At 32.7% G+C, this 12500-nt stretch overlaps 1 protein-coding gene across 5 annotated transcripts in view; it reads right to left on the bottom strand.

The window, feature by feature from the left end:
* The window catches only part of LOC122246097 (mitochondrial ornithine transporter 1), a 12821-nt gene extending 354 nt beyond the window's left edge, over nucleotides 1–12467 (bottom strand). Inside the window, exons 1-8 of one of the 5 annotated variants that reach the window (XM_043004420.2) lie at nucleotides 12215–12467; nucleotides 5926–6032; nucleotides 5424–5513; nucleotides 4396–4637; nucleotides 3567–3713; nucleotides 2891–3071; nucleotides 2551–2700; nucleotides 1–913 (exon numbers count right to left, since the gene is read on the bottom strand). The exon at nucleotides 1–913 is cut by the window's left edge and continues 354 nt beyond it. In XM_043004420.2, the coding sequence (XP_042860354.1) occupies nucleotides 795–913; nucleotides 2551–2700; nucleotides 2891–3071; nucleotides 3567–3713; nucleotides 4396–4637; nucleotides 5424–5472 (888 nt within the window). In that variant the 5' untranslated portion in view covers nucleotides 5473–5513; nucleotides 5926–6032; nucleotides 12215–12467 and the 3' untranslated portion in view covers nucleotides 1–794. Of the gene's footprint in view, nucleotides 914–2550; nucleotides 2701–2890; nucleotides 3072–3566; nucleotides 3714–4395; nucleotides 4638–5423; nucleotides 5514–5925; nucleotides 6033–6996; nucleotides 7167–8705; nucleotides 8975–12214 lie in introns of those variants that run through there. The other 4 variants (XM_043004413.2, XM_043004436.2, XM_043004444.2 and 1 more) reach the window with 4 other exon arrangements.
* Between the last annotated feature and the right edge of the window lie 33 nt (nucleotides 12468–12500).

Genomic DNA, 12500 nt, shown 5'->3' with positions numbered 1-12500 from the left:
TGAATAAATAAAAATCCACTTGTACTCCAGTTTCAGTCTTACAAAAGAGGGAAAAAATATCTCAAGTCTCTAAATGATATAGGCTTACTTAGATAACATGTACATTATCTATTACAAGATTACTACCTGATTAATTATTGGCACCGAAATATAGTTATTTATGAGCAAGTTTCTGCATTGATGTGCATGCTGGATTATGTTTTTTTCTGAACAACAGCATTTGGTCATATAGCAAATGACACATATTTTGAAAAGCTGTTGATAATCAGAGAAAACTATGCACAACCTGACTACAATTTAAAAAATCAGGAAATAAAAAAAATTACCTATTAAAAAATTGTCCACCTTTTCTTTATATATAATAATTATGGAAGATTCTATCATCACCTCAAATAAGACAATCATTTAATATACATAATTTTAAAATACATATACATATATATATATATATATAAAATTACACAGTGCAATTTTTAGGAATTACCTTCACATAGAATGGTTTTAATTTTTCAAGTTCTATGAAACTAAAGAATAAAAATCCTCTTAAAAGACAGTTTCACAACAAAATAGTATTTGCTTCTACATAAAAAGTAGAGCATATCATCAACCGCAAATTTCAGTTCTTTTAGAAGTACATGTAAAATCATGAAAATCTTGAGCTTCAAATTCATGCAACATAAAACATAAAGGACCTGAAAACAAAAGTCCAAATAATGGATCTACACCTAACCATGGAACATTAAAAAATCTGCTCCCTTCCACGTTGCCTATAAAAAACACTTTACTCAATCTCATTAGTCCATCAGGTTGTGCAGGACTTTCTTGGTTCCTTCATATGCAAGGAAAAGTGCTCCAGTTGCAGGAAATGTTCTGATAACAGTGGGCCCTAACCCATTATAAAGAGCAGCCACACCTGGAAATAAAGAGAAAAAAGATAATCAATTCATGTAATAGATATTTAGGGAAACTATTATGGTTACTCATAGCTTTTCTGACATATATATCTTTTTCCCCTAAGCTTGGTTAGTTGTAGTCGAAATGTATTATGTGAAAATGTAAAACATTACAACATATAGGGAACATCTCTCCTTCGTCTCAAGCTTCCTCATTCTCTTCCCTTCTTTCTATTCTAACGTATCATTTGGCCTTCAATATGAATCAGAGAATTTCCACACAGCTCTGAGATTAAAATATAATAGTTATGCCTAAAACAAAGCTACTGCTAAAGACTTTATATGTGGCTGTTGTAGACTTTAATTAATCACTCCATTTCCATAACAGAAGTTCACTTAAGCAATCTTTTGGCTCCATATGCTACTGGATGAAACTTAAAGAGATATGATTGAAACTCAATGAGATATGACTAAAAATTAACAATAAAGGTACCATATAAAGTTTAACAATTCAAACATGTACCTGGCAGCTTTTGTATTTGGTCAAGAAAAAAATATTCAAAATGGATGGGGAAAATTATTTCATCATTGTTCAATTGATTGGGACAATTCTTTGAATTAAAAAAATATATATATACCTAAACCATTTTCTACTTGTGATTTTCATGTAAAACAAGAAAAATAAAGAAATGTCAAGCACGTTGCTAACATTTTTTTTCTTTTTTTAATATTGTCAATAAAAATAAAAAAAATTGTCCAGTTGTACTTTTACTTTCCTTATATATTTTTTAATTTCATGGTTAATTAAATGTACTAACTGAAACTTATCGCTGTACTTAAAAAGAATGATATATATCATTTAGTTGCTTGAAGGTAAAACCAAGCTAAATTTTAATAGACAAAATTAATGATAACTCCCAGATTCATAAAGATTTTGACATCATCACTCATAGATATAGAATGTTTAAAGGGGGTGCAATGGGGGAAGGAAAGAGGTTCTGACACCGAAGCATGGAGGGAAATATGTATAAAATATAAAGATATATAAATCAGAGTATCACACTTTTCACCAAATTAAAAAATATGCCTAACTTCTGAAATGTCTAAAATTGGTTCAAATAAATACATAAATCTTGAAATTCTATAATAAGCAAGGAAAACAGTGCCATAGTCATAATAGTTTTTTTTTTATCAAAAGTTTCAAAGTTTATTTTATCATAATTTCAAACTAGTGATTGTTATTCCTATATATAACCATGTAAAAAATTATAATGCTCTCATTCTTTCTCAAATTACTTATGGAATTCTCCCAGGGCTAAAAAGCTATACATAGTATATAAAAAAGAAGTGTTTGAATTAACACAAGTGATAATAATTAACATTAACATATGCATGCTTCCAAAAGGATTTACTTTGCATGTTTACCACTAAAATTAATAGATATCATAAATAGCTTCATTCTAGTATAATATTATCAAAATTTACTATCATTATAATTACAATAAACTAATTGTAAATAGATTTAGTAACTCATTTCCAATTAATTGAATCAAGACACAGGATTCATATAATAGCATTTATTTTTTTTTTTAAGTGAAAAAGTTCTGCTATTTGTAAGCTAATTATTGCCACTGATACCAAGAGAAAGGGAACTTACCTTCAGTTCTTAAGATCTCCCTCGTAACTTTAAGCATTGGCTCAGTCGAACCTGCTACTTGTATCCTTGACTTTACGACATCAGTTGGGAAGATGGCTGTCCATAGAATAACTCCCGCAATGCCACCGCACAGCATTGTCTTCAGAGGACCTACATGAAAAAATATTTTTTTATTTCATTTCAGTGAAATGTACTGGCATGTTCAGAGGCAACCTCTTTCATAAAACCAAAAATGTAAAAATCTATCAAAAAGAATAACAAGAACCAAGATAGAAATAGAACTAAATACTGTACAGTGCTATCATATCAAACAACATATACCAAATTCCCAAAAACTTACCAATATCATCTTTTGTCTTCCCAGGAGGAGTCATGAATTCTCGACTGGCCTCATAGCCCCCAAAGAAGAAGAAATAACCTGGCATTTCTCTTGCAAAGGTCGAGGTTAGGCCACGGAATAGCCCTGGAATACCGTCAGACTTTAAGATCTGTCTCGTAAGCTTCCAGGGTCCTATCTTTTCCTGCATTAAAATAAAAGTGTAATATTTGAAAGGGTCCATCTCTCTCTCTCTCTCTCTCTCTCTCTCTCTCTCTCTCTCTCTCTCTCTCTCTCTCTCTCTCTCTCTCTCTCTCTCTCTCTCTCTCTCTCTCTCTCTCTCTCTCTCTCTCTCTCTCTCTCTCTCTCTCTCTCTCTCTCTCTCTCTCTCTCTCTCTCTCTCTCTCTCTCTCTCTCTCTCTCTCTCTCTCTCTCTCTCTCTCTCAATTCATCTATTTATCTACCTATCTATCAATTTACTTATCTCTCTCTATTCAGCTCTATCAAGCTTTATCTCATTTCTATATAATAGGTAATCATTCTGGGAGTATGAAACAATCCCAGATTTCAAAGTCATCATATTCTTGATCAATACATGCATGAAAAAATCTGTAAGAAAATTTATGTTGCCCAATTAAATACCTACTTTCTTCTATACGGCAACAAGAAAGATAAAAGTCATATCATCCATATTACTTACAGGTTCCTTATTCTGCATTGTAGCCATTTCCCTCATAGCCTGCAGCCGACACTTGACCAGTTCCGTTGGACAGAGAGTTAGAGAGGAAAAAAATGCTGCAAAGAATCCTGCAGATGCATTTCCAAAGGTCGAAAGGTTTTCCACTTTCTGTTGGGAAAGATATTTATTTAGATATATCATTGTCATAGGATATTTGATGAATAGATTATTATCATTATTATTATTATCATTATTATTATTGTTATTATTTTTTTTTATTATTATCATTATGATAATTATGATGATGATAATAATAATAATAATGATGATGATGATAATAATAATAATAAATATAAAAATAATAATAATAACAATAATAATAATAATAAATATTTAAAAAATATATATATAATAATAATAATAATAATAATAATAATGAAAGTAAATCTTTATCATTTTCATTAATGTCAAAGTACCAGGACAAGCTACATCAAAACTGACTTAACACATTTCTGAATCCTTCTGGGACAGATCACACATATGGACAGTATGAAACCAGGAGTGGGCATCTTATGATGTGTGTTTTTCATCATTTTCTAGGCTTGTGGTATGATAAAAGATTCTATTTTTGGTATGATAGCACTGTAAATCTAATCAGCACTTACTTACACATAGTTAAACAAATAAAGGAATAAATAGCTTGTAATTTCAACAAGAAGAAAAATGCAGTACAAAAGAGATCTCTCCCTTGAAATATACCCATTGCAGAAGGGTTAATTACCATACAAATAATCCATTATAAAAAAACTAATTATACAGATAAAAACTTAGAATAATAAATATCACCTACCTGTACACCAGTAGAATATGCCACTGCTTTTTGGCACACGCCATAAGCCGCAAAAAGGACAGAATTTTCCGCAATATTGGCAGCGAGGGCAGGAACTGTGCCTGCATAGAGGCCCCTGACACCATCACGCTTCAGGGTTTGAGAGAAACATCCTACCATGCCACGGTATAGTTCGGGAAAAGTCTGCATCTTGACCTTAACCGTGTCCAAAGGCTGACCAACGTAGACGCTCGCAACACCCCCTTTTGGAAAAAAATCAATATGCATGTATTCAGTTTTATTCCAGGACTTGGCAAAATATTAGCTTAATTCATACAAAAAGGTAACTAAATAATTGAATAAATATATTTGCTCATCTGGATGTTATTCTAAACTAATCCCCCTTTGGTGCAAACACAGGTTTTAGATGATAAGAAGAATAAAACACAAAACCTTCCTCAATCTTGTATATGTATATTTTCTTCTGATACGTTTTCATTATTTCAAAAAACCCCATATTCAAAACTTTTTTTTAAGGATGACATATATAGCAACTTAACATGTAAAGATCGAATACATATTTTTTCAGGAACTGGTTCTAATTTTCAAATATGCACCTTAAAAACTAGAACAGTTGGTGATGGCTGCCTGAATAGAACTTGTCTGGATAACAATAGTATTGATTGGCTGCCAAACTATGTCTGAATAAGGTCACCTTGTCACATATCAATTGATCATCATCAACCTGTCAACCTATCATCACTCATTGTCAAACTGTCAATATCCCATCAATTATTGCTCACCAAATAAGTGTATCTTCCCCTAAAAAAGAAGAGAAAAAAATTAAAAAATGGCAGTCAAAAAATAAATATAGCTATTTCCTGTTCATACAAAATGCAATAATTAAAAAAATAAACAAAAACCCTAATAACAGATTTACACTCTCCTTTTTTACATGATCTTACATATCAGAAACCTCTTATAACTTTTGTCAAGACTGCTTACATTAACCGCAACAGATAGCATTCTAGAAAAAAATAATTCCTTACCCATGGAGCCACCCATGAGGTCAATAAAAGTGTCCTTGTAATGCTGCATGATGACAGGCCCAAAAGCCTCCTTCACAGCAGGCCAAAGTACTGGAAAATCATAAAAGTAATATGAGGAATAACAACATTGTACTACTAATATTATCATCATTATAATTGCAAAATCAACAATAATAATAATAATATCACTAATAATAAGAACAATAACAACAACAATGGTAATAATAATAATAACAATAATGGTAATAATAATAATAATAATAATAATAATAATAATAATAATAATAATAATAATAATAATAATAATGATAATTGTTAAAGATAAAAATACTAACAATGATGATGAAACTAATAATACTAATTATGATAGTGAAACCAATAATAATGATGATAATAGTAATAAAATGATTACAATCATGATAATAACACTTATTATAATAACAATAAGACATAATTACAACAAGGCTACAATAACAACAATAGTAAGTGAAGGAGTGCTTACCGACAGTAGAAGCTGGAACCTCTAATTTTCCCTTCGAACTGTGTCCTGGGGTGTGTTGGGTAGCACAGCCCCCTGCTGAGTCCAGCACACTGAGGCTCACCACATTTCTTAATGGGGATCAGAGAAGGCAGTTGACTATCAGTTTAAGGCAGATTGCAAAAGGAATTTTATCAAATTATATAATAAGATCTAAGACCCTATAGAAAGTAAGTAAATGTTTTGGGGATGCCCATATGGACACCTGAGGCCTTAACAAACCTGAGTGTATTGGCATTTTAGAAAAAAACAACTAAAGAACCTCCTCCATTTTACCAACAAACCTCTACCAAGGTAATAGATGGTGGCACCATAATAGATGGCGACTTAATATAAAAAAGGAAATCAGTTTAAGCTCTAACTTGCCAAAATATATACATGAAGGAGCTTTATTAGGCTTTCCTGGAGCCATAAATTTCAAGAGCATTAAAAGTTATGAAGGCTGAAATGATAACATAACTAGCAAAATTAAACTAGCAAGCACTGGTTATCTTTTCAATCAAATTATTGGTGATCCTACAAACAAGGCTAAACTTTGTTGCCCTTATAGCTACTAGAAAATTAAGAATAAATAAACAGAACAATCATTCTTCTATGGAAGGAGTAAATCTATCTGTGAAATGCATGCCAAGCACAACTCTGTGGGTGGCATTGTTACTGCAATAAACTACAAAGATGTGCGGGAATTGAAGCATTATCATAACCTTGAATTGTCTGGTTTGATCAAAAATCAAAGCCTGATAAGAGAGAGGCCTTTTGCTTACATGTTAATTAACTTTATCATCAATTTGCAATGGAAATGCTATATATGGAAAGTGTCTTATATTTTGTTATTCATTCTATTGCATGTGCTATTTATCTTGTATATTATACTCGTGTGAAAGTAAAATCAAATTCTTTATTGGATATCTTTATCAGAAAAAAATATAAACGATAAGGTGACATGATGTACAACTTTTCACACAAGTTCAAGATAACGATAAGTATCTACTCAAATTCATCATCATGAGTTACTAATATCTATTTTCTATTTACCACTATCATGCACATGACTCACAACTTCTTGCATCTTGGAACTGCCGCCAAATGCGTCCAAAAATACTTTCTTAATCCGAGTGCTTGCAATCACAACGGGAGAGGTAATACCTGCACTTTCGCTTGTTTGTTTACATCAATCAGCTGACGACCAGCGATGACGCAATAGGATGTTGACGTATTCGGTTCTTATTAATATTTTTGTTTGGACAGGGAGTCCTACGATTCTTGAAGGTCTGGTCTGTTCTATTCTATCTGTCTGTCTGTCTATCTATTTATTTATATATCTATATGTCTGTCTGCCTGCATGTCAGCCACTCTATCAATCAGTCAGTTGATCACTCAATCAGACGGTCTGCTTGTCGATATACATGCATGTATATATGTATGTATGTAAATGTATGTGTGTGTGTGTGTGTGTGTGTGTGTGTGTGTGTGTGTGTGTGTGTGTGTGTGTGTGTGTGTGTGTGTGTGTGTGTGTGTGTGTGTGTGTGTGTGTGTGTGTGTGTGTGTGTGCGTGTGCGTGCGTGCGTGCGTGCGTGCGTGCGTGCGTGCGTGCGTGCGTGCGTGCGTGCGGGCGTGCGTGTGTGTGTGTGCGTGCGTGTGTGTGTGTGTGTGTGTGTGTGTGTGTGTGTGTGTGTGTGTGTGTGTGTGTGTGTGTGCGTGCGTGCGTGCGTGCGTGCGTGTGTGTGTGTGTGTTGGCACATTTCCCATACTTCATCTTTGTTAATTTTCTGTAGTAACATTCTTCACTATTTGATTTTTTTTTTTTTTTGAGGGGGGGGCAATTTTATAAGTAAATCATAAGTAAAGTCAAGTTAAGATGTCTATAAAACAGTTTTTTCTCCAAGAATTGATTTTTGAAAGATTCTAAAACAGGTTGAGAACTCCCAATGATTGCTAGTTCTGTCGGTTGCCAAGTGACGCAAAAGCAATCGTGATGGGGCCAACATTTTTTTTTTCTTTTTTTTTCTCTACAGTTAAAGGCGCTTTCATTTTTTTCAATATGTTAGCACATATGCAAATTGAAATTAATCATTATCATCATTATTACTACTTTCCCATTCTATTATAATTATAATTAATATCATTACTTTAATCTGCTTTCAGTAGATTCTCCATCCTCATGATTCTCATTGTTGTTATCATTATCATCATTATCATTGCTATTATCGTCACCATCAATACTACTGAATTTTTTGGTACTTTTATCCTTACCAGTGTCGCAATTTCCATTATCATAATTATCAATATTAAGGAAATTACTGTTATCATTAACAATAACAGCATATCATTATCTTATCCCGAACATCAAGATCATAATCACCATTATTTTCGTCCTTTTCTCACTAATACCAGAATATAAAAAAAAAACACTCATGTGTACCCTTACGAAGGCCCTGAACTGTCAAGGTCGTGAAAGTAACCTTTCGTCATCGCCTTAGAGTCAATATATATTTTGTTCGATTTTTATTTCTCTCTTTCAGGGGTCTTTTTGAATTATTAAAAAAATCTTTCCTATTCTTTTCAATAATTAAAGATGTCTGATTCTTGATGTGTAAGTGAATTTTTCAAGTACTATTTTTATATATATCTTTTTTTAATATGATCCTCCTATGTTCTTCTCTCGTGATATGGTATTATTATTATTAAACATAACACTAACGTTGTTGCACACATAACAAATATTCCGACATCAGAATACTTACATCCTCATAGCGTTAAAATCTCTTGCTTCCATTGTCACCGTTTATGTCGAACGGAATTCGTTGATTTGTCACACAAAGCAAAAGAACCTTTATACTTAAAACCTTTCAGCAGATCACTTATCACACACTCTCTAATTCCACAGAGAGAGAGCATTTTCGGAGTATCACACGACCAACATCAACATGGTTAGAGAGCGAAAAAAGTGCATGTGTACCCTCTGGCTGATAGTCACATACTGATGATTATGGACTGCTTCTACCTGAACACTGGCACCTGCGCTAAAGTGATGCCTTGCTCTGATTATGGAGATAAGTGATTACGAATCCTTGAAAGCTGCATATACAGTTAAAATGTCCTTAGATTAGTATTCTAAAGTTTCAACGGAGTAGCCCCCCTGGGAAAGACGACTTCACATACAGTAGAACATCGAGTATCCAATTACATCATTTGCATACTTCTCCCTTCCTCTCTCTTGTTCCTCTCTTCTCTCCACATCTCCCCAATCAATGCAACTCTATCAGAACTCTTTACCTCACCACGGACTATTCTCATATCTCTAATGCCAGAATCAAGGCCAAGGGTAAGGCGACAACCCATGCTAGCCCGTGATCACGTGTCCAGCCCGTGACCCTGAACTCGTATCCCTTAGGCCGAGGGACGTCCCCCCCCCCCCCCGACCCAACCCCTGGGTTATTCTGACCCGCATACTCGAATACAACAGTAATTGTGTGTTCTTGTTCCTGTGGTGATGTTGGCATTATCAAGTTCACTTGTATCAGTATTATTGTTGTTTTTAGCATTTTATTATTGTTGTTGTTGTGGTTATTATCATCACTATCATGATGGTTATTATCATCACTGTCATGATGGTTATTATTATCATTATCATGATTGTTTTATTGTTATTGTTACTATTATTAAACTATTGTTATTATCACCATCAGATCAGTTCAGAGAGATTTGCGAAGACGTCCCTTCGCCCGGGCTATATGCATCATTGTCATCATCATCATCACCACCACCACCACCATCATCATCTTCATCATCATCACCATCATCATCATCACCACCACCATCATCATCATCATCACCACCACCACCACTATCATCATCATCATCACCACCCCCACCACCATCATCATCATTATCACCACCACCACCATTATCACTACATCATCATCGTCATATCATCACATTATCACCATCATCATCACCACACCATCACCATCATCATTATCATCATCACCACCATTATGGGCAACATCAGTAGAAGTAGAAGCACTACTACCATCAATAAAATCATCTTTACTAACATCATCACAGAAAATGCTATCTTTATTGATAGTCGTCCTGCTAATGTATCATTCACAGTGTTACTAATACTACCGAGGAAGATAAGGGATGGAATATTCCCTTATTTAAAGTCGCAGATGACGTTGCGATCCGTGGGAATAACCTGACCTGACTTGACATTTCCTGTCTTAAGTTACAGGCAAACCTATCGTTTTCTTAGCTTACAGAGAGAGAGGGAGAGAGACAGAGACAGACAAAGGACCGAGACAGAGAGATATAAACAGACAGACAGACAGACAGAAAACGGACATAATCCGAAATATAATAAACTAAACAGGGAGAGACAAAACAAAAAAAGCCAGACACACAAAATCAAAGAAGAAGAAGAAGAAGAAGAAGAAGAAAAGCCAGACACATAAACGCAAATAATCTGGCAGACAGACAGACATATTACATAAGGTGACTAGGAACATTCCGCAGATAAGAGAATCCACTCAGGATTATAAAAGAAAGTTGATCGTCTAATGATAAAGATATTCTTATCGATTTTGGTCTTAAATAAAATGAATGAATATCGAGATAAGAGTTATATTCGATTTGTTATATGTCCTGTTACTTCGTGTTACTATCACTATCACTATTTCTATTGCTCTTGTTATTACTGTTCATATCATTATTATGACTTCTTTTATTATTACTATCATTATCACCATTAATATCACTATTACTTTTACCATTACTACTACTGCTACTACTATTACTATTACTATCACTATTACTATTACTATTACTATCACTATTACTATTACCATTATTACTACTTTTACTATTACGACTGTTATTACTAGCACTACTACTTTTACAAGTACTATAACTATAACTATTACTATCATTACCACTACTATTACTACTACTACTATAACTACTTCTATTAATACCACTAGTATTATAATAAATTATGAATGATCTATTCTACCACTACTACATCAAATATTACTATAATTACTGTCGCTATTACTGCAATGATGAACTCTCTGTCACTATTATTGATGCTACACGTTCCATGGCATCGTTGCAGCTCCGTAATTGCAAAATAGATTTATAATTATATATAATTATATAATTATATAATATAATTATATAATATAACTATATGATATATTATATTATATAATATATAATATATATATATAATTATATATGTATATAATTATGAATATATAATTATATATGTATATAATTATGAATATATGATTATATATAGATTATAATTGCATATCAGCTTCCTTAATCATACCGAGGAATTATTTTGTAAATGTTCATTGGTAATATGTATTTTTATAAGCATACGTTCAGTGATAACAGTAGTTGTAATAGCAATGCTAATAATAGTGATATTAAGAGTATTAAAAATTATGAAAGAGTCAACGATAACATAGAACTGTGTTAACAACTGAATTATAAGAATTATGATAATAATATTAGTGATAGCAGTAATGATGATGACAATGACGACGATAATGATGATTATGGTGATAGTAATGATGGTTATGGTGATGATTATTATTTGTAGTTGTATTACTACTAGTAATAGTATCATTCTTATTATTATCATCACCATTATTGTTATTATTATCATTATTGTTATCATTATTGTTACTATCATCATCATTATCATCCTTATTATCATCGTTGTCATCATTATTATAATCATTATCATTATCGTTATGATTATTATTATCATGATTATCATCATTATTACTATTGTTATCGTTATTATCATCTTTGCTATTGTTTTTGTTATCATAATTATTGCTACCAATTTTATCATTTTTATCAATATTATCATTATAATTTTTCATTATCATCATTATTATTATTATTATCACCATTAAAATCGTGATTACCATCATGGTTATTATCATAATATAATAATAAAGATGATAATGGTGATGATGATGATTTTGATGATAATAATGATAAAATAATAATAATAATTAAAACAACAATAATAGTAATAGTAGTAGCAATAATTACACTCGAAAAACATAGTGTGCACTAATTTAATCGGTTGTACAAACATGTTTGTGAAGGAATTCTTATGAAGAACTTTGAAATCATAATCAAATCTCTCTCTCTCTCATTCGCATCCTTAATATAAACGTACCTGACATTATTTTATGATAAATCGTATCACTTAAATGGCCCAACTTACCCTTTAGTATCTTCGAAGTTTATAATGCTTTTGTATTTTCTTCTTTTGTGTCTCTTCTTCCTCTTTTGCACAAGGATTGACGTCGGAACTAACAAACGCACTTAGATTTCCACACCCTTATCGATACGTTGACTTAGAAATATCAATCTTGCAAGGAAATGGATCCAAGAAAGGGACAGCGGAAGGGTGTCTCAGCTGGGCAAGGTTCGACTGAGCGGTCGGTGTGTGTGCCTCTGCGATGCCTCGTGGCTTGGAGCTCGGTGCCAACGTCCTGTTAGAGTGCCAT

The sequence above is a fragment of the Penaeus japonicus genome, unplaced genomic scaffold, assembly GCF_977035675.1.
Source record: "Penaeus japonicus unplaced genomic scaffold, GWHDUDI00000001_assembly GWHDUDI00000022, whole genome shotgun sequence".
Taxonomy (NCBI): Eukaryota; Metazoa; Arthropoda; class Malacostraca; order Decapoda; family Penaeidae; genus Penaeus; species Penaeus japonicus.
The sequence above is the reverse complement of the archived record's forward strand: the minus strand, read 5'-3'. Positions and strand labels throughout refer to the sequence as shown.